Source organism: Amblyomma mixtum, chromosome 9 (genome assembly GCF_055824585.1).
Source record: "Amblyomma mixtum isolate Tamu chromosome 9, ASM5582458v1, whole genome shotgun sequence".
Lineage (NCBI taxonomy): Eukaryota > Metazoa > Arthropoda > Arachnida > Ixodida > Ixodidae > Amblyomma > Amblyomma mixtum.
The window spans coordinates 118597285-118618619 of NC_143020.1; the positions used below are offsets into that span (position 1 = coordinate 118597285).

The 21335-nt window shown below is 44.3% G+C and overlaps 1 protein-coding gene across 1 annotated transcript; it reads left to right on the plus strand.

The window, feature by feature from the left end:
* The first annotated feature begins 1156 nt into the window (after nt 1–1156).
* Nucleotides 1157–21318, plus strand: LOC149330940 (venom metalloproteinase antarease-like TtrivMP_A). Its single transcript, XM_089561664.1, has 13 exons — nt 1157–1238; nt 6761–6933; nt 7688–7780; nt 9447–9585; nt 10773–10930; nt 12304–12375; nt 12473–12603; nt 12721–12770; nt 14990–15098; nt 17113–17283; nt 18482–18617; nt 20083–20214; nt 21187–21318. The coding sequence occupies exons 1-13, from the start codon at nt 1157–1159 to the stop codon at nt 21220–21222; spliced, it is 1482 nt and encodes a 493-aa protein (XP_089417790.1). The 3' UTR covers nt 21223–21318.
* The last annotated feature ends 17 nt before the right edge of the window (nt 21319–21335 follow it).

Sequence of the window (21335 nt, forward strand, 5' to 3'; positions counted from 1 at the left end):
GTTGGGGAAGGCCGTTCCAGCGTATAGCTGCACGTGGGAAGGAGCCTGAAAGATTAAACTTTGGGCCCGTCGACGATAAACTTGAAGCGTGTGGCTTGTGAGATGAGATACATGTACAATTCTGGCATGATGCAAGGTTTACGATGAAGTGATGAGCAGATAAGCTCATCAAACAGTAATAGTGTGGCTATGCGGCGACAAACAAAAAGAGGCGTAATTACATGATTAACTTTTGAGCTGAAACGCTGGCGTGATATGAATAAGAAGAACTGATGAATAATTCAGCGTGAAGCTGGTAAAACCAGCCAATGAGCGCCCAAAACGAAGGCCCTATGATTGGACGAAAAAGGCGGGAAGAAAACAGGAGAGGCTATTTAAAGCGCTCGACACATTAATCGAGCAGCGATTCCCTGAACCTGTTCTCAAATTTTACTTTGTTTGCCTCTGTTTGTGAATAGTTTTTCCTTTCCTTCTCATACTCCCTGTCTCCGGCCCACGTTTCTTCCTGCATCGGCCCAGCGGCGGTGTTCCTGGACCCGATGCCTGGTGAAACACGCTACTAGCTCGGCGAAATATAACAATACTTTGGTTTTATGCATGTTAATTTTTAGACCCACCGTTCTGCTCTGCTTGTCTAACTCATTGATCATGCTTTGCAGCTGATCTCTTATGTGACTTAGCAAGGCAATGTCGTCAGCGAATCGCAGATTACAGAACCCCAGATTGACGCTATACATCTGGAGCCTTCCTAGGCCCAGCCACCCAGGCCTTCCAATTCAGCAGCCGAATGCCCTCGCTCGTGAACTAATCGTGTTTACTTCTCTGAAAGATTGCAGCCTACCCATTGTTTCGTCTCGAGATGAATGCCTGGCTTTCGTGTCGGCTAGGCGACCTTCTGGCGAACGAAACGCATCTTGTAGTGACATTTGAGGCACGTTTTGACATCAGGAGACATATCTAAAAAAAGTTGGTCCGCTTGGCCGCACTGGGCTAGCGCTCAAAGGCGAGGCAAGCTGAAGGCAGTGGACAATAACACGGGCATGCACTACGTCAGTACTGAGAATGTTTTTCACTCTACTGACCTGCACGACACATTTAAATACAACACTGCAGCAGCGCTTGCTTTCAACCACCGACTTCGGGACGGAGCAGTGGCATGCCTGCGATAATCTCTTTTCGTGGCCTTAACAAAGTGGAAGCCATCCTTATCTTGATTTTTCTGGCAGGTGCCATTAAAGGTAAGGCAAGGACTGAGTTGCTACCTTAGGGAATTCTTTATTGCGGTTGCGCTAAAGGTGTGAATATTGATAAAGATGGAAATGGCAGTGTCAGGTGGGTCGCGAAAGTGCTAGGAAGACAAGCATACCTTCATCCGGTTAATGAAGTGTTAGAAGGAACGGATGATGCAAGTCCCATCATCTTTTAACTTTGATTTCTGGGTGAACTTAAGTAAGTTTTGTAGCGAGGATTTGGTGCCATTTCTCTCGACGGTAAGGCACCAACGAATATCATTTTTCCAGTACGTATTCCCCGAAAATGATACCAGACATGTTATAGCTGCGGCAAAAATTAAAAGACGTTTCTAGTTCGAAACGTTTGGGGCAATGGGGAAGCTGAAAAGGGACGGAGAACCACAACTGCTTTGAACGAAGAGCAGCGCTACTAACAGCGTTAACATTGCACTCTGACCTATATACATGCTTTTTTTTGTCTCTGCCGGTATCCAGTTTCCACATACCGATCAACGTTTTTAAGATGAAGCACCAACTAGCCTTTGTGCATGCTCTCATGACTTTTCCACAGCCCTCCTTCTTTTCGGGACCAAAAGATAGCGAACCCAGAGAAGTTTGGAATCCATGCGAAAATGATGTAAGAGAAAAGCAGCCCTAAATACGTAAAGGCTGCTGAAAAAGTTTTTTTTTTTTTTCGAAGACCGTACATGTACCCACAAGGTTTTTCGAGTGTCCCGGGCTAGTGAGAACTGCATTGAGCACTCGCTGCTTCTTGAAGATAGGTCACCTCTATTGTAGATATTGGGAAAGCTGTCGCGATGCGGGAGTGAGAAGAACGCAATGGATTTTTTTCCATAGGAATTATCAATTGTGCGGACCTTCTGGCTATATGCGTGTTCCTACGGCAGCAAAGCACACTTTAATTGCCGATTAAACTGCATTCAAACATGAAACTTTTTACCCGCAATTTAAGCATGAACTACTGAAGTCAAGATCAAGAAAGAATGCGTGATCATAGGGTGGAAGTGAATGACGGTGCAGCCTAGGATCATAAATCGTGGTAAAAAAAAAAATTGTCTTGGCACTACAGTTTGCAGAAACATTCGGTGGTGGCAACGCCTGTAATAATTTTTTTCTATGCTTGTTCTAAAACCTGCGTTTTCAGTGAAATTAAATTACTTTCCAATAAAACGCAGTAATCGATTGATGCTGCCTTTCTTAAAGGTTTCTGCAGTGTCTTTTTGATAACACCAAGGGTAGGAAACCCCTAGCCAGTAGCTACTCCAGTGCCTTCAAAGAACCTGAACTGCCGTCGAAAATTCACGACTTCCTCAGACACTTAGGTCTTTCTCCTCCCCCCCTTTGTTTTTAGGCTTTTCGCCTCTGCCTTAGAAATTTTATGCAAGATTTCCAACATGTTTAACATTCTTAAGGATTTGAACCGATAATACGCAACCGTTGCTAGCATTTGTAGTCGATTTCAAAGAAAGCTGATTCACTTGCTGCATATACTACAGTTTTGTTAAAAAATGCTGATTCATTTGCTGTATATACTACAGTTGTGTAAAAATATGGACGGCACTTAGGATATTTATGTGCTGTGCAGACGAAAGCATTTTCTTTTCAATCCACCCACAAATCCTCTGCAATCCACCATTAATGCACCCTAATCCTCCTAATTTAAATTAACCCCACGCATTCTACTATTAATCTACTGCAACTCGCCAGATTTCATGATTAATTCATATTTAATCCACACTGCAATCTAAGCTAATCCAACATAAATCAATGTAATTACCCATAATCCTTTCATGGAGACCTTCTCTACGGCGTACCTCATAACCTGTGTCGCTTTGGGACGTTAAACACCCATCAACGAAATGAAACCACCATTAATCCAACGCAAGCCGCCAGAATCCGCGCGTAATTCATGACATTCCATTCCAATCCGACTTATTCCGACCTCTTCAATTTACTACAATGTATGGCAAGAATAGAAGCGCAACAAGACGACACAAAGAAGGACGAAAAACGACAGGACAGGCGCTTAATACAAACTAATCCAATTTAAGCCTACCTACTCTGCTTTAATCCACCTTAATCCGGCAAAGTTCGCCCGAAATATGCCACAATCCACCGTAATCTGTCTTAATTCACCAGGCCGGGACTTAAGCCAGTCTAATCTATTCTTAATCTACAACAGTTCACCCTAATGCAACTCAATTCAAAGTAATCCATTGTTAATCAACCGCAAATCACCGAAATATCCCCGTAATCCCCTTCAGTTCACCGTAATCTAACTTAATTTTTCATTCATAGAGTTTCTTACTATTAACTAAAGGGAAAGCTGGCGGCTTTGAACTTCATCCGCCATGGACGCCTGATGAATGCGAGGAAGATATAGGCTTCGGACCGGCATATGGTGGCTTGTTGAGTGTTCTACGGGTTGAATTTTATGTTTGTTCAAGCTTCGTTTTCCCTCATGTTTTGTGGTTTTTGTGGTGATGTATTTATCTAGCTATGCATGCACCTCATTTGAGGTCCGAAGCCTCTGAAGGCGCTTGACTCGAAGTGAGCTGAGCACAGTGTCTGGCGCCTGCTAGGTCTGGAGTCCGTTTTCCCGATCGCTCGAAGCCATTTACGTAGCAAGCTGAGTTTGCTCAAAGGGAACCTGTGCTGACTATGCATTTAAAGGTCAAAGAAGGAAACATATTTTTTGTGAATTGAGAACTGAAAAGTCATGTACTGTGACCACTGCACATTTCAGGTAGGAGTTTCAGAGACACTTTATTCTTTATCAAAATTTTACCATAGAGTGTTGAACGGAGACACAGCCAAAAAGCCAGAGTAGAGGCTTGACGGGGACTTCGCTCCCTTACCAGGCAGTAGCATCAGCAAATACTTTCATGTTTCATAACAATGGGGAATGACTGATGACATTAACACAAGTAGGATTTGACATACCTGATGAACATTTCGAAATGCGGTCGTGTTATGCGCATAGAAAGTGCAGTTGCAAATGCATATCGAACAATCCGCAGTGTACAAGGGCAGGGGTAAGGTAAGAAAAACGCATTTAAAATTCACCTGCAAAAAGCATACAATACACACAGGCAAAATGAATTGCAAATATGCACATAAGAATTTACAAGACACAACGATGCATTAGAAATTCACGTTCACGCACCGGAAGGAATTGAGGAATGAATTAATGATGCATTTATTACTGCCGGTTAGTCCAAAGACAAATCCAAACGATTTAGTATTTGGGAATTCTTAAATCGAAGCACCTGTTGTCCGCAACTGGTTCGACATTGCGGTATGTTTGAAATTTTGCCGAAACGTACGGAGTAAGGTCTGCTGCGGTGTGTTAAATAAATAAATATCAACCTTGCCCGCCCATGAGATTCCAACCCGCGGGGCCGCGAACAGATCAACGTTGCTGGCCACTGCACGAAAGCACTAGGCCATCGCTGCCGCCGATCACGCCCATGTTAAACTGCAACACAATATCGCTCTGTGCATTACTATTCTTCTTCTTCAACTAATACGCATTCTCGCACGCTGTGAATTTAATATCGTCGTCTTCAACAACTAATACAACTATCGAACTAATATCGTCGCCACAAGCGCCGACAACTCAGCAAAGCAAAATAGTCAGCCCACAACGTCTGAGACATCTACGTAGCTGGACTCAAATTTCGCATTAGGGAGTATCGTGATCGTCCTTAGAATTTCTTGTGTCTGCGGTGGGCTTCGTATCTGCATAAAAGCGTCTGGTGATAAAGATCGATGGCTGGTACCAGACCTAATGAACTGAAGAGCGGAAATGTGTGGCTATCAAAAGGAGTGTTAGCGGTTATGTGGATAACCTTTTTCTCCAATTTATGCAGGTTTGGTATATTCGTAACAGCCGTGCTTCCCGTGAACAAGTAGCAGTACGTGAATTTTGATAGAAAAAGGGAGTTATATATTAATTTGTTAATCCTAGGAGGCAAGAGAAAACATAGATTAGAAAGCACGCCAAGAACACTGCACAAGTGACGTAAAAGTCGATTTCATGCCTAACAATTATGGGCAAAGCATTTTTGGACGAGGACGAGTTTATGAGCGCAATTTTTTTAATATATGCAAGTTCTCATTATATCAATCAATACATCTGCAGATCTCCTGTCGACAGGCTTGCATTTTTGCTGTTAACGTCTTCGATACCGCCAAAAGCTTTCCGTATTGGTTTTATATGGAAGTTTTAACTGCTCGATGCGATCCATGGAAACACTATAAAAGACTGATTTTGCTACATATCGGAAGAATGAACCATTACTTTCAATATTTCTCTACAAGTATCTTACAGTTTTTTGACATTCGAAATTTTTACCCAAGAATGTTGAGCATGATGACCGTCCCAGGACTTGCCTTTGTCTAACATAACCCCAAGGCATTTTATTGAAAGAGCTACTTTTGTGTTACTACAACCGAGCACGAGGGTAGGCAGAAATTCGGGGTGTTTGTTTTTTCGCCTAAATAAAACGGCTTCAGTTTTTATGGTGTTTATTTTTAGTCTGTTTTTAGACACTATTTAAACGCGTGAAGTACTTCGACAAGCGCGACTTATGTTAACCGCGTGCTCGTCGAGGATTGCATTTGTTTCACTTAGATAGCTTGCGGTGGCCGAGCATTGCATGCAGGAAGGACTTCCACTCCATGTAATATTTTACGCAAATAGCAGTACGTTGCACTTGTGAGCATGAAGAGGGCCCTCACTCACGGGTAGGACAGGTTTCCACTTCCTAATTCATGCTTTTGTAAGCAAAATCTAGAAGCGCAGCGACAGGATATGGTGAGAACCGGCACTTAGGACGTGCAAACTAGTTTCTCATAGGAAAGTGACGGTACTTCAAAAGGATGGAAATTTGGGCTGGTTGGTGCATGATCTGAGGCTAAAAAACAGCGCAAACGGGGACGAAGCAAAGACGAAGCGTCGTGTCCCTCTCTTTGCTTCGTCCCCGTTTGCGTTGTTTTTTAGCATCAGAAAGTGACGGTTCGGACAAGTTTCTCGTCGCACGAAAGTGCCATGAGTGCTCACGCCCCATGAACATGGGGCGTGACCCCACAATAGCAGGCGACACCAATGAAAAGTTTTCAATTTTGACGATGCGAAAACGGAAGCTTCTATGGTGTACTATTTTAAGCGCTAATAATATTTTTTGAACGAATTCTTGCTGTGAAAAGTGTGTCTGTTAAACACCAAAAAAAATTATTCGATGGTTAGCCATATTTGTCGGCATGAAGAGAAAGCTCTCTCTCGCCATGGGCAAATTCTGTTCTACGCCTATCTGTTTTTATGCTCATTTAGTACAATGTACAGTAAGCATATCTTATTACAGGACATAGCGGGAGGTCAACCTGAGAGGCCTAAAAAAGCCCTCACATAGAGTTACGTAGAAGTTTCCTGACCAGAAGAAAAGTTTTAAAAGACAGTGTTAATATGTTCTCCAATCGACTATCGATTTGCACTTGCGACGTAGGGGCGCCGCAGCCGAGGCTCGTCTACCCAAGACTACTGGAAGAGCGAGCTGCTGACGGCGCTAAGCTCGTGCACATACACGAAGACCTCACCCTCAGACTGCTCAAGGCGTCCATTGCGGCGCCGACACTGATTGTCCACGAGTTTGAAAATGCCACACCGGCTGTCCGCTTCGTAAGTGCACAACAGACGTACAGGAGCGCTCTTTGTCCTACAGTGGTGAGACAATGAGCTATATGCTAAAGGACTTCTGTAGATTGCAGGTAAACAAAACAGGATTTACAGTGCCCTTATATTGTTTTGTCCAAGAAAAGCAAGACGACGTTGACCTAAGAACTAGAGCGGTCCTGAAGGCTTTTCAAAAGAGCATAGTTTCCAAAACATGGCCAGAACGTTGAGCACGTTGAATGCATTGTTTAACAAAGCAAAATTGGGCTATTGGAACGGGGAGAGTGCTTACAGTGATGAGAACTGCAAAGGCAACGTTGACGTAAGGTATAGGAAGTGACGTCAAGGGATCATGACATACGACATGGTCGTTGAAGTTCAGTGATGTAAAAAAAAAGCTTGGTAGCACGTCAGATTTAGAGCTGCTGACCCTTTTCGAAGTTCATATTAGCAGTTTTGAAATGCCAGGACCTTCAGCCTGGCAAGTTTCAGCTCGTATATGCAAAACAGGGATGTGGGAAACGATAAGCAAGTTTATAGAAAATTAACAGTCACGCTGATAACATGAGCAATTAGTACTTGTAACAAAGGAAATTAACCCTTTATAGCTCTCTGAACAAAGCATAAAAACTAGAATTTATTACTGCACCTTTTTGAACGCATTGCTTCATTTACCGGTTGCAGACTGAAGCTCTTGCAAGGAAGCTGTAAGTGTAGAGAAACAAGACACAACCGCTTCTATGATTTGCTCCATTCACAGATCAGAGGTGAAGATATCGACGGAAATCTTTACGAAGACGAGGAACACTTCGCCACGGTCGCAGTAAGAACTTCCTCCAATGCTTTGGAGCTGGTAAGTTTCGCGAAGGATTTTTCTTGTCGTGTGCTTATACGGTCCCCATTAGGCATCGTTAACCTTGTTGCGTTGTGCGATTTGCAAACCTAATATTAAATAACGAACGAGGTTTTGCGTCCAAAGCAGCATGTGGTGAGATATCACAGAGTTCGCATGACAATATATCTCCATTTTTTTTGTCATGTTCTTTGTTAACATGCATGAAGGTCGCACCGCGTACGTTATTTGCACACGAGAATAATACGGAGTTGCTTAGCGAAACTAAGTTGGTTTGTTGCGCGTCGATATCATCAACACTGCTAAACACAAACAGAACAAGCCATAAAGTGAGCCAGGCAACGCGAGAAGAGAGATTCAACTCTGCTGCATGCTAACTAGCACTGCAATGGGATTCTGCCAGCAAAGACAGAACCAGTATTTCAGTGCATCCTTCCTGTGAAGAAGTGCTTTTATAAATCTATCCATCCAGTCTGTCACAGCACATGGCATTCTCTTAATGTAGGACAGGGTTCCAAGATTGCAACGCACAATGTCACAGTAAATAGCTGGAGATGATCAGACGTCTAACCTGAAAGCTTGATGGTGTCCATTCTTGAGGTCCTGATGGGAGCGGAGAAAAAAGCCGAGTGTTAAACCGAAGGTAACCCCCCAACATGAACTGAAATGCCTTAGTAAAAAAATCTTACTAAAAGAAAAACCACGTCGTCGGTCGGCGGTTGCAGACCGCTTCCCCTCCAATCCCTCCTATCACGTAAGCCTCTTCTCTGCTTGTCATACCGACTCCAAAGAGAAAGAGCAGTAAGAGGTGTCAAGTCTTGCAATGCCAAGGTCGCCATCGTTTGCCTCATTAATGTACACTTAAGATTGTTTATAGTTTTGTTTAATCGCATGATTTGCTTGATGAGCTCTTAGAAGCGTTGTTGGCAGAGTAAAAAAAAACATAATTCATCTTTGCCATTGCACTATTTGTATGTTTCGCAGTAATTTTGATTTCAGTGTTAGTCGTTTTTAACTGACAATGTGCATTATGGCGATCTTTTTACCATTGTGTGCCCCCATGTATTGAACCCCCTACAATGATACCTTCGGGAGATGTTGGTATTCGGAATAAATAAGCAAATAAATAAATAAATAAATAAATAAACAAACAAATAAATAAATAAATAAATAAATAAATAAATAAATAAATAAATAAATAAATAAATAAATAAATAAATAAATAAATAAATAAATAAATAAATAAATAAATTTGTTTGGTTTATATAGGTTTAACGTCCCAAAGCAACTCAGGCTATGAGAGACGCCGTAGTGGAGGGCTCCGGAAATTTTGATCACCTGGGGTTCTTTAACGTGCACTGACATCGCACAGTGCAAATTGAGGGTTATAGCCGGCAACCAACAGTGCTGGGTAACTTTAATTGAAAGGCAGCGTAATCCGCGAAGGACAGTTAAGTGAGAACGCGCTAGTCAACCTGACAGCTTTAGGAGCGGGACCTGGACAGAAAGAAGGCTTGTCTGGGCGGTGGTGCAAGAAGCTTCGTGGCCACGTTCATTGGACCGTCCGGTAGTAAGGAGATATTTTTGCGAACACAAATGAACTTCCGATAATAAACAATGAAAATCAGACTTCTGTCCACTTTGATATTTTAATTACAACTTGCAGGATGGCGTTATCGGACCTCGTCACAGGATCGCTCCTGCGCCAACCATGGAAAGGTCTCAAGAAGGACAGGTGCCGCACCACATCTACGAAATCGAGGAGAAAGAGGGGGCCAAATACGACGCCCTCATCCCAAAAAAAGGTGTGTCTCTGTAAAGAAATCTACGCATGCATCGATATACCTATGCCGTGAATAAATATACTAAATGTGTGCACTGCAGTGCAAACTATAGCGTTTGAAAACGTTGATTGTTTCTCCAGTCATGCATACAACTGCGCTTTACCATTGCGGCATGCATCTTTTTTCTATAAATGCATAGAGCGGCTTGTATAGAAATCTACGCAAATGGTATCGCTCATATCCTTCTAGGTGCAGTAAAGTTTTGTTTAAACTGATGCTCGTACGATTTTGCATAGATCATAAACATAAAAAGAAGCAATCAATGTGGCTTGAATCACTGAGAGAAAACGTTTCCTTGCCCGCTGGTTATTTTCCTTGCTGTATATTCGGCTTTGACACATTTAAAAGGTACTTCTGGAGAATAGAAACAATAGCTCAAAGTGGCAGCTTCGAATGCTAAGTTTAGCCAAGAAAAGCACCTTGAAAAGTGCACCGCTGGTTGTTTGTTTATTTATTTATGCACCAACATCGCTCAAAAGTACTTAAGGGTTAAGTACTTAAAAAGCACAGAAATAATTGATGAACACAACAAATCAGAACATACTAAACGAAAAACAGACAAGCATTAACAGCTCTAGTGGCACACATAGATAAACGTTAACAAACTTTCAGTTTTGAATTCTATGCATTGCGCGTACGCGCAACCACCTACGAGAACAGTAAATATCAGATGGGCATGACACTTTCTAAGGGAGCCTGAAAATTTGGATATGTAAAAACTTAATTTGACAACACATTGAAACAAATTATTGTGTTGGGAAAAACGAGTATTTCCGGACATTAATCCCGAGGGTGCAACTTTTAATTTTAATTTTATTTTCTTTCCTCCTTGAAACATACTGAGGCTCCTTTAAGTAGACAGTTTTATCTATTCCGGTTTCGTTGCTGTAAATTTCATGCAAGAACTTTAATCTCAATGCTCAGCTGGGATAACAGAGTTCATTCACGTTATTCTTGAATTTCGGAGCCCCTAACATGAAAACTGTAGTTCCCTGTTAGCAGTTAATGTATGCACGCTGTTTTCGCCAGTCATTTCTGTTCTCAAAAATAATTAAAATGAGTTTTACGTGACCGACAACTAGAAAGCAGAGATGTGTAGTATCGGACAGGGGTTTCCAGTACTGATTTCTCCTTTCAAAATATTTCAGATAAAGCCTCTTTGACAAGGAAGAGGAGGTACAACGCTCACCAAGAGGTTCCCGCGAATGTCACAATAGAGTTGTTTGTCATATCAGATAAGAAGCACCAAAAGCACTTCGACAAGACTAAAGCGTTGCTCGAATACTTATGCGTCATGATTAACAGCGTAAGTTACCCCAGACATCTCTCCTTTTTTTGTCGCTTTGCTGACCCTTGCTTGAGCACTCAAAAGCATTTGTACAAATACCGACGCATCATGTGCTGACATAATGTGCAGCTTTATTTTTAGTCTATGAACCCAGGAAAGTCAGGTAACAGGTTACTTATGGAAACATGATAAGTCACATGACTGAAAGGTGGGGAGGGAAATAAAAGACATACAATGATTCAACCGCATCATTATTGGTTTTCTGTTTTCTACGTGGCGATCTGTGAACAAGAGAGACTGACGTTGGCTTTATCACAAAACAAAAGCTGGGCAGTTTATTTCCTATCGACCGAAGGTCACGTGAAACCCACTGCATACTCCTCTTAGCAGCCGCTAAAGGTACGCCTATAAATTGCCTTAATATTCGGTAGCCTTAAATTAAATGTAAAGGACGATTTCACACAGCGGTTCAAGCTGCAACTCCCCGCCAATCCTGAGAAGTTTATCCTTAATGCATTACTTATGATGCAGCTTCAGAAATGAAATAAAATAAAAGTGCCTCTGCCTGGGCCACTGCCGTATACGGCAGGCTTAAACTAATTAAGAAGAAAAATGAATGATCCTAAGGAACTGCAAGGAGAAATTTCATGCACCCGTAGGTGAAAATAAGTTGAAATAGAAAAATAAGCCACGAATTAATCTCTTAGCCGAAAGGGATAAAGCAGCGTTGTGTGGGCCTGGTCTCTCTCTCATCTTGAGAAGATGGGAAACGGTGAGCGGGTTTTTCTACAAAGCACCACCTGGACGACGCCGGTTCCTTTCCCGAACGGGAGTCCCGTTAAAAATCATTGAAGTTTCGACTCCCACGCTGCGGCTTTAAGGTCCTGCCGGGGCCGAAATGTGAATATTTGTTCTATTATTTTTGTGCTGTATTTGTCTTTCCCTCGCTGCTGTGATGCCATGGAAAGTGCGTGCAGATATTCTCATCTCTAGCTATTCTCACCGCGTTGGCACTCATTACGACCCTCTTTATTCTCTTCCCCTTCCCCCGTTGAGAGTAGCAGGCCAGATATCCATTTTTCAGGGCGACCTCTTCGCTCTCCCTATCGTTAAACTTTCTCTCTCCTTTCCAGTCACGTCTGTCCCACCCAAAAGGGTTGCTGTCAAGCCCCAGACAGCAACACAGACATTGATAATACGGGCGACGATAACTTTACACTCAAAATTCGATGCACGCTTTTAACTTTAATGCCTTTTTTTGTCAAAATATATGCTTTGTGAAACACAATCTCCGCTGTAAGGATACTAATACCTACACAGATATTTAACCATTGCATCCACTTGTATCCCGATTGCACTTGTATCCACGAAGCATTGTATGCACTTTCCAGGCAAACCTCCGCTTCAAGGACACGGTGGCCCCCAAAGTGAAGGTCCTGCTGGTAGGACTGGAAAGGGGCGAGGTGACTATTGTGATCTTCTGCTTGCTCCGGTGATATGCTAAACTGTTATGCGCTACCCTTGTTTAAAACGTGCTTATTGTTTGTTTCTGCTTCCGAGGATACCGAACCTTACTTACACGGTAACCGCAAATACATGGACGACACACTCACGCATCGCAAGTTGACGAAGTATGTTGAACAGAAGAAGCAAGATTATGGATACCCCGATGTAGTGTACCTTATAACCGGGTAACTAGAGCCCGCGGTTCTTGAACTTTTTGCGGGTTCTTCTTGCGGGTTCTTCTTGCGGTCATGATATTTTTAGCATGGTGTGATGGTGCACATTGTTTTTTGCTCTTCTTCCAGACGTGACATGTACGTTATGGATAACGGGGTTCCGGACACCAACAGCAGAGGTGAGCGCGAAAAATGTGTGTGGTACTATATTTATGAGGAACTAAGGGGAAGTTTTAACCATAACGTTAAAAGCCCCGTTCTCCAGTAAATCCGACGTCGGTGTTGTCGGTGTCGGCGTTGTGAGCGAAAAAATCACAATCATGGCTCTGGCAGGTGGGTGGGCTACCTAGGTCACGTGACCTTGCTGCGTCATCCCAACCTGCCCATCGGATAGTGGGCAAATCACCCACCGTGGCAGGTAGCAGATAAATTGAGGATTGGTCGCTCGGGAAGAGAAACTTGAGTCGCCCACCGCTGGGAGCACCTGCCATCGAAGTCCACTGGTGCATCGCTCAATAGCTGCACCACTGCACCAGAAGGGGTATGAGGAGTCTCGGGGATCTATGAATGTAAAGTAGAGAATGACGTTCTGCATATATGGGCATTAGCCCATTACGTTGTCGCATCGTACCCTTACGGCGGAGTTTAAGTGTCCCCTCCATTTTGTTTTATTGTCCTTGGTGCCTCTTTTTCCGCTCTTTCTTGGTCAGTTTTTGTTCTTCGTAAACAAGCATTTATGTGTCATAAATTCCAGGTAAAACTGAAAATATCGTTTCCCCGCCACTCGGTTGAGTTTGTGAACACTCCTTGTGATGAGTTTGTTAAGAGTCCTTGATCGCCGACTGCAATAGAACAGCGGTGTGATCTAGGCTGACGGGTCCGTAAATGTCATTGCAGTTTGTATGCGAAAACGGCCTCTGGCGAAAATATCTGTAGTTTATCAGCGCGGTAGCGTTAAGGCTCCCGTTTTGCTGACACTCCGGCGTTGTAGCTGTCTTCGTCGTCGGCGTTAAGAGCGGAAAATCCAGTGGCCCCCATGCCACCCAACTGACGCGGCTTTGTGACGTCGTCACAACCTTCCCACCTCCTTGTGGGTAGTTTGCTCACGACCTGGGTGTCACAAGCCTCATCACCTGCGGGGCAGTGGCGCATCACTAAACCGCTGCGCCACTGCGCCACTGCGCCAGGAGCTGTATGAGGACTCCCAGCCGTCCATAAATGTAAAGCGCACATTGATCAAATCCGCATATGTGGGCATGTAGGCAGAACATAGACGACAGAGGAGTATCTACACCGGAGGGATGTCCAATGCTATGTCATTGCACTCTAAAGGGTAAGTTAAGCGTTATGTGATGGCGAAAGAAAGAACAGTGCCTGTAGAAGGTTTTCACTGCAATAATTTATAATATTTGCAAATATTGATCATTGGAGGGTTTCCGAGTATCCGAGCGCCTTGCAGGTTCCCAGCAGCTGAAATTAAGATGCAAGTAAAGAAATTTCTTAGAATTCGCTGGATTAAGGCCGTAGCTTCTTGGTTACGCGTCATTACCGCATATTTTATTATTTGTCGCCATTCTGCGCCAGGTTATTGTTTTATTGTTTGGAAAACTTGCCGAAAGAATTCTGTCTATTCTGTGGCATCAGCATCATTCTGTGAGTGTCATGTCCAGTAATCTTGGATAAGCATTTTAAATATTGTAAATCTGCAAGGCACTGCAATGGAAGTATGGAAGGTAATGGTCCATCTTCCGATATGTTGCAAAATCTTTCATATCGATTTCATCGCTAGCATCGAGCAGTTGAGACTGCCATAGGAAACAATGGGGAACGCTTTTGTCGGTAGCAGAAACGTTAATCGAAAAAAAAAACAATGCAAGCCTGCCGACGGGAAATGTGCGGATATATTGATTGTTATAGTGAACCTTACAATATATAAAAAAACTGAATTCATAAACTCTTTCGCGTTAAATAAAGTTGGCAGTGGCTTAGCTCTGCTATGCCAGGATATTCGTAGCGTGAGCAGTGCCGTCACGTGGCTCTGAGCCACCGGCAGCAGCGGCCGCGGCGAGGCGCGCCAGCTGTGCGCAGTGACGTCACACGCTCCTCGCGCATGCGCAGTATAGTCGACGGAGGGAGCACGCGAAACGGCGAGACTGTGGCCAATGTAGCTCACGTTACAAAGTGCTTTTGTCTAGAATTGTTTGGTGCAGACACTGGCGGGCGCCGCCTGGTCACACTACTTTTCAGTCCTCGCTTTTAGGTTGGGGTCTGTGGTCGTGTCCCCGACTGCATTTGTTGGCCCTTTGAAAGAGCGTTCACTGAGCTCGCAAATGCAAACTAAACACGGTGTTCCCACGTTGTATGGTTCGCACATTTTCACTTCTCTTTTCTCGTGCAGGACTTGCCGCTGTTGGCGGCGTCTGCTCCAAAAGACTCGCTGCCATCGGCGAAGACACTCCAGGGTCGTACGACGGAATGCATGCCTTCACACACGAGATAGCTCACTTGTAAGTCGGGGATCATCACCAGCATGTCTTCATCCCATGCGAAGAAACAGGTGCTGTGAGTGAACATTGTAGAGGGATTCCGATTACTACAACGACAGTTTTATGAAGGATTTCCTAGTGGGTGAACGGCATCGCAATTGTCGTCACGAATGACCAGAATGCAATTACCCGAAACAAACACACCACCTGATCGGCAGGTGGTTTTGAGCCCCAAGTAACAAGTGATGTGAAATGCTCTCGAAAATGTGGCCCTGTAGTTACGAGGACCGTGAAAATATAGAGGTGGATGTCTTCGCAAGGAGGGAATTTTCTATGAGGCATCCCTCATAGCCTGAGTCGGTTTGAGCCGTTAAACCCTCAAAAAACCAATCTAAAGCATCCCTCCGGATTGGTTTGGTTTAGTTTTGTTTACGGCCGTGGTTTAACTTCCCAAAGCGACTAAGCCTATGGGCTCCGGAAAAGTGGAGGGCTCCGCAAATTTCGACCACCTGGGGTTCAGTGCACGTTAAAGAACCCCAGGTGGTCGAAATTTCCGGAGCCCTTCACTACGGCGTCCCTCATAGGCTTAGTCGCTTTGGGAAGTTAAACTCCATAAACAAAACTAAACCAAACCAAACCAAACCGGAGGGATGCTTTAGATTAGTTTTTTGAGGGTTTAACGGCTCAAACCGACTCAGGCTATGAGGGATGCCTCATAGAAAATATCGACCACCTGGGCTTCTTTAACGTGCACTGACATCGCACAGCACACGGGCCTCTAGCATTTCGCCTCCATCGAAATACGACCGTCTTGGCCGGGATCGAATCCGCGTCTTTTGGGTCAGCAGCCGAGCGCCGTAACCACTGAGCCACCGCGGCGGCGGGGATGGGAAGTTGACTATCTAACGCAATCACTTCCTCACATTCGGAATGAGTGGAAAATGTTGAATCCTGCACTTTCCTAAATTTAATTTGGAAGCGCGTTTTAATTAATCCAGATCAGAAGATTATTGTAATCAGTTTATTTGAAAAAATGCGTAATTAAGTTTCGGTAATAAAAGTTGCTGTGTGTCGGTTAATGTCTTCAGGTGCGGGCTAGTAGGTCACTCGTTTTGAAAAATGGCAACGCATAAGAAACAGGAACGAAATCGAAGACACATTTCATCCACGTCGTCCCCAAGATGTACCCCAACCAACTCGCCCAGCAACACACCTTGCTCATGTCGTCCCCGTTTCTTTAACGCTGCCATGTTTCACAATGCTCTGACCATCGTGCAATATGCTATGTCGCTGCCCATTCTAGCAACTCGGTTCATCCAAACAAGCAGGGGCCGAGTCACAGTGCGGCTCCTGCCGTATTGAGTGTTGTGCGCGGTGTTTGTGCGCGTTATTTTAGTGCATACTTCCCCCGCGTGGTTCGGACCTTTCAAGACACTCTGGAAACTTGTGTTTTGAACGTTTTGTGTGTGTGTAGTGCGACAGCAGTCGCTTTAGTGTATTTTCTGGCTGCATGTGCTATCGAGCGACGCTTGTCGCTGTGTTGTATTTTTGGGTTCTGTGAAGGACAGTTGTCCTTATTAAGTGGAAGGGTTCAATAAATTTCTCTTTCTCTCCGCATCGAAAGGTGGTTCGGGGGTTCTTTCCATTCGCTTCCCTCGTCCTACGTACTTCCGTGGTAGGGACGCCAGAGTAAATCGTATTTTCAACGCTGGAGGCGCTTCTTCAAATGTCGTTCCATGTATGATTTCACGAGACAAAGGTGTTGCCCTGCACATTTCACTTGCTTGAACCCCCTTTTGCCAAAAGTAACCGAGCAACATGCTTTTGCTTCTCAACCGTACCGGGTAACATTTACGGCACCACACAAGATCGAAAGGTGTCACAACGTGAGGAAAAGGGTTCATCTTACTTTACCCAGATTAAGAACTTAAGGGCTGCCATAAGTGCTTCGCTACGCGGCTAAGAAGCAAGCCACCGTTGCCCGATTACGTCTGGCAAAGACTGCGCATGCCTGCACCTATCCTCTCACTCGCAGACTTGGCGCGGCCCACGACGGTGACCCGCCGCTCAACGATGCTGTTCCGGGGCACCCAGGCGCTCGCGAGTGCCCTTTCAGTCAGGGGTACATCATGAGTTACATAAACAAGGGACCCAACTACCACCGCTTCTCCCCATGCAGCGTCCGGCAGATTCAATACGTATTAAAGTAAGTCCTCTATAGCACCACATAAGGCGAGATTTGCTTCGTTTCTGAAGCCGCGATGGTGAAAGGTGTTGCTTCTAAGCGGTTTCGCAGAGCAGGTTTGAAGCTTTCGGGCAGTGTTCAGCCTGCAGACCGCATAACACAAGAATGAACACAATGGTAAAGTGAACGCGATGGTTTTAGTAGATTAACTGTAGAGATTTTAATCAGAAATAACCGACGAAAAAAAAATGGTTGACGCTTAACCTACCCTTAAGATTTCAGTGTGATAGCTTGATTCCTTACGCCCACGTACTCCACTTTCAAAGATTCATAGATCGCGGGTAGTACTCATACTATACTGGCGTTGTGATGCAGCGGTTAAATGATGCGCCATGGCCACGGCAGGTGGCTGTGTCAAACACAAACACCGGCGGGGCTTGCGAACCCAGGTTGCTTCTCCTGAGTTCCCGTTAAGCTCATTTATCCAGAGGCAGCTCCTCGAAAGCCTGTTTTTTTCTCGACCATTCAGCTGATGCGCAATGTTCGCTGGGCAGGTGGCAATTTCATTGAATTTATTTGAATTAATTTCATGGCCACCTGCTTTTTTGTGAGGTGGATGGACGGACGGACGCCGGCTGTTCTCGTAAACTGTACCTCTAACGCCATTGTATTAATATCTACAATACTTGACTTCACAGCAGATGTGCGCTGCTTAAAAACAGTGAACCGGTAGCTGGGTAATGCTTCTCTTTCACTGGGAATTGAACATAATATGAATTTCATGCAGTCCTAGGTAACAAAGTCCGAACAGCCTATGCACGCTGGCCGTGAGAAACCACGGATTCGATTGATACTTCGCGTTATAAACAAGACAGCAGTGAGGAGTTGGCATGTCTTAGAAAAACAAAATGGGAGCCGATGCTTAATGTTTTAAGAAACTTGGTATTTGTGGACTGGTTTTGCTTTAACTGAGAATCTTTTCCACCTTCTAAGAAAAAAAATATATTACATCTTTCAGTCAGACAAAGTTTTTTGAAGCGACGCCTGTCAGTTAGACAGTCTTAGAACCACTACGATAGAAAACAAAATGAAATGTTACGACTATGCAAAAAAAAAGAAACAATTTCAGGGATTTTTAGTGAGAGTGATTTAGGACAGCTGCCCACATGCTTCTTCAAAGGCTTACCTTTCTAATCTTTTTTTTTTAACCGCGCTCCAGGTATAGAGGTCCAGCATGCTGGAAGGTTCAGTCTGAAGGACAAAAGCTGGACGGTTACTACCCTGGTATGATGGTGAAGCCACTCGACCTGTGCAAGTATTCAGCTCCTGGCAAATCGGCCGTTACAGTGGACTCGGTACGATCTCTTTCTTTCCACTTGTGGAGTCAGTGACAAAAACCTCCCGTTTGCATATTCTGTCGGATAAACTGATAGCTTTAGTATTAGCCGCCGGCTTCACATCACACTTGTGGAGTTCAAGGCTCAAATCCTGTTTTTTCGCCTCCACAGGTGTGGTCTCCACCGAGAGGCTAATAATTGAGCTTTCGGCTTCGTTAACAGAGCATCTGGTCCAGACACTTTTGTCCTCAACTGTGCACGAACATCTGTACGGTGTTTTATGCATGTTTGGAATTTGTTCACGGCTTCTGGGCCACTCTGTACTCGAAAAGATGCGTACCACTTCCTCATGACGTACTTTTAACAGGCCCTTAAAGATTGATCGTGGCAAATATAATTCCTCTTCTTTTATAACTCGCAATATTGCGGACCTTGAACAGGATTGTTCATGCTGCATCACTGGAAATAAAGGTATGTCAGTGACGTGTCTCCTGGGACAACAGGAGGAGAGAACACATCCCCGAACCTCTCTTCAGCACAGGAGAAGAAAGAAGCAGTTTATTGATACCTGACCGGTTCCGAGTATGGAGTAAGGAATGCTGAGGAAGTACGTCATGTGGCAGCCCTCCACAAGACCATGACTTGCTGAACCAGTCTCCTTTCTTCTGTCTCACTCCGAAAATGCTAAAGAACCCCTGGTGGTCGAAATTTCCGGAGCTCTGCAGTACGGCGTCCCTCATAGCCTGAGTCGCTTTGGGAAGTTAAGCCCCATAAACCAGTAAATAAACAAAAAGCAAGGACATAGGACGTAATATTAAAAACATGATCAAAGGCATAGAGAGGCAGTACATAAAATTGTCGGCCAGGAAGAAAATGATCGTGTAATGCATGCTAAGCAAACACTGGTGCGCGCGACTGGAGCTACATCTAGTAAATATCGAGGAGGCCGCTGTCCTTGTGAAAAAGTTTCGGCTCCACAATTGCCTCTTGTTATGGGCATGCGTCAGCTATAGAACTAACAGCTTTTGAAGAAAGGTAAGCCTTCTATCAAGGGAGGAGGAGGATGTAGAAGAGGAAAGGCAGGGAGGTTAACCGAAAGAATAATCGGTTTGCTACCCTACACGGGGGGAAGGGGGTGAGGGGAAGGGAAGTCATCATTCAACTCAGTTTGGTCCTAACACTCGTGTTCTGAGCACTGTCGTCCCTACAAGACATCAAAGAGGAGGCAGTTGAGGGGTGTATTTATTCACTAAGCTGCAACAACGCCCAGGCACCGTCACTCGCTCTGCAGGCACCGTAAATGCCACCCGGTTGCATGAATACAGTGTGCGGCCTGCCCAGCAATACGTAGGACCCCCTCAATACTGGAGCGCGGCTGCTGCCATCTATGAGTAATTTCAGAAAGTGCTACTGCTTTACTGCAGTGCATTTCATGCTTGATACTCTTGACGAGGATGGAAATAAATTTTCTTTTCCTTTGCAGTCGCCTGCCATTATTCAGCGCTGCAAAGTGCGATGTATCTTCTCCCGAAGAAAAGCGTTCGGATTCATGAGGCGGAAGCGCTCGTATTTTGAACTTGAAGCACATGACTTTACAAGTTGCGGTACTGGGAAGGTAACGGAATTTCCCTTCGGGATTATTTAATAGCTACTGGTATCTCGAAATAATTTCATTGTCATTCTCGATCAGGACATATGACCTCATAACATCCAGAGTTTCATTATTGCCCTCAACATACTCTGAATATGGACGATTTATTATTCTTTATTAAGCCGACGGGCTCTTCTCATTCCATTCTGAAGACCGTTGGCAAGTCACAAACGAGCTGCTAGTATTTACACAACTGCTTGAAGAGAAATCCCTGAGGCGACTCTGCTGCAGTGATCTATTTCAGCTCCTGGTTTGAATAATTAAGATTTTATGCGTGGTAATACGCCGGTAAATGCTGAAGTGGGGTGATTACAAGCAGAGTACTAATGTTATAATCCACCTTCACAAAATACTATTGACACGTTTTTATGTAAACTGTGGCGTAATTTGTTTTCCCAAACATTATTTCCAGGTTTTATCTCATTTCACAATATTAACTAACAAAACCTTGGTTTGGGCTAGTTGGTTTGAGTTTCTCGGAAACAAAGCGCTAGAGAGACATGGACGACAACGCAGGCAATACTGGCGCTGGCTTTCAACTTTAACTTTGAAGCGGTTACACGAGGATTTCTATAGACATCGATGAGTCGGGTAGCATGCGCAGTAATGAAACGCGCTGTCATGATATTCTGCCCATGAAAAAGTGACATCAGGTGCCGAGGAAACATAAAAAAGAAAAAAAAGGAACGGAACGGCCAGACAGATCCACAAGGAGTGTTCCTTGCATTGCAGAGTAAAGACATTAACACTGCAGAATAGACGCATCCATATTTGACGAATACTCATGGTACCTAACGCTCTGCGCTTATCTGCTATCATGGTTTTCAGGTTGCAAATCCTTACCACAGAAAACACTGACACTTCTGCTTTTGAAAAGAAGTGATGAAATGAACCAACTAGCTCGTAAAAATGTTCTATCCTGCTTTTCGGCTCCAGGTTTGCATCCGTGGAATATGCGGCCAAAAACCTTGACAAGAGCCTGGGCAAAACCGTCAGTTCAGCCTGCGAAGTCTACTGGAACTAACGGCACAGCGGGCATAAGCAATTGTGAGAGTGCATTGTGAAGAATGCTACCAAAAAATAAA

Excerpts from the sequence above, each read along its gene's own strand:
- LOC149330940 (XM_089561664.1), top strand. The coding sequence starts at position 1,157 with ATGCCTGCGATAATCTCTTTTCGTGGCCTTAACAAAGTGGAAGCCATC. Across the intron at positions 9,586-10,772 it reads CGCCCTCATCCCAAAAAAAG|ATAAAGCCTCTTTGACAAGG; the intron begins GTGTGTCTCTGT and ends AAAATATTTCAG. Across the intron at positions 15,099-17,112 it reads ACACACGAGATAGCTCACTT|ACTTGGCGCGGCCCACGACG; the intron begins GTAAGTCGGGGA and ends TCTCACTCGCAG.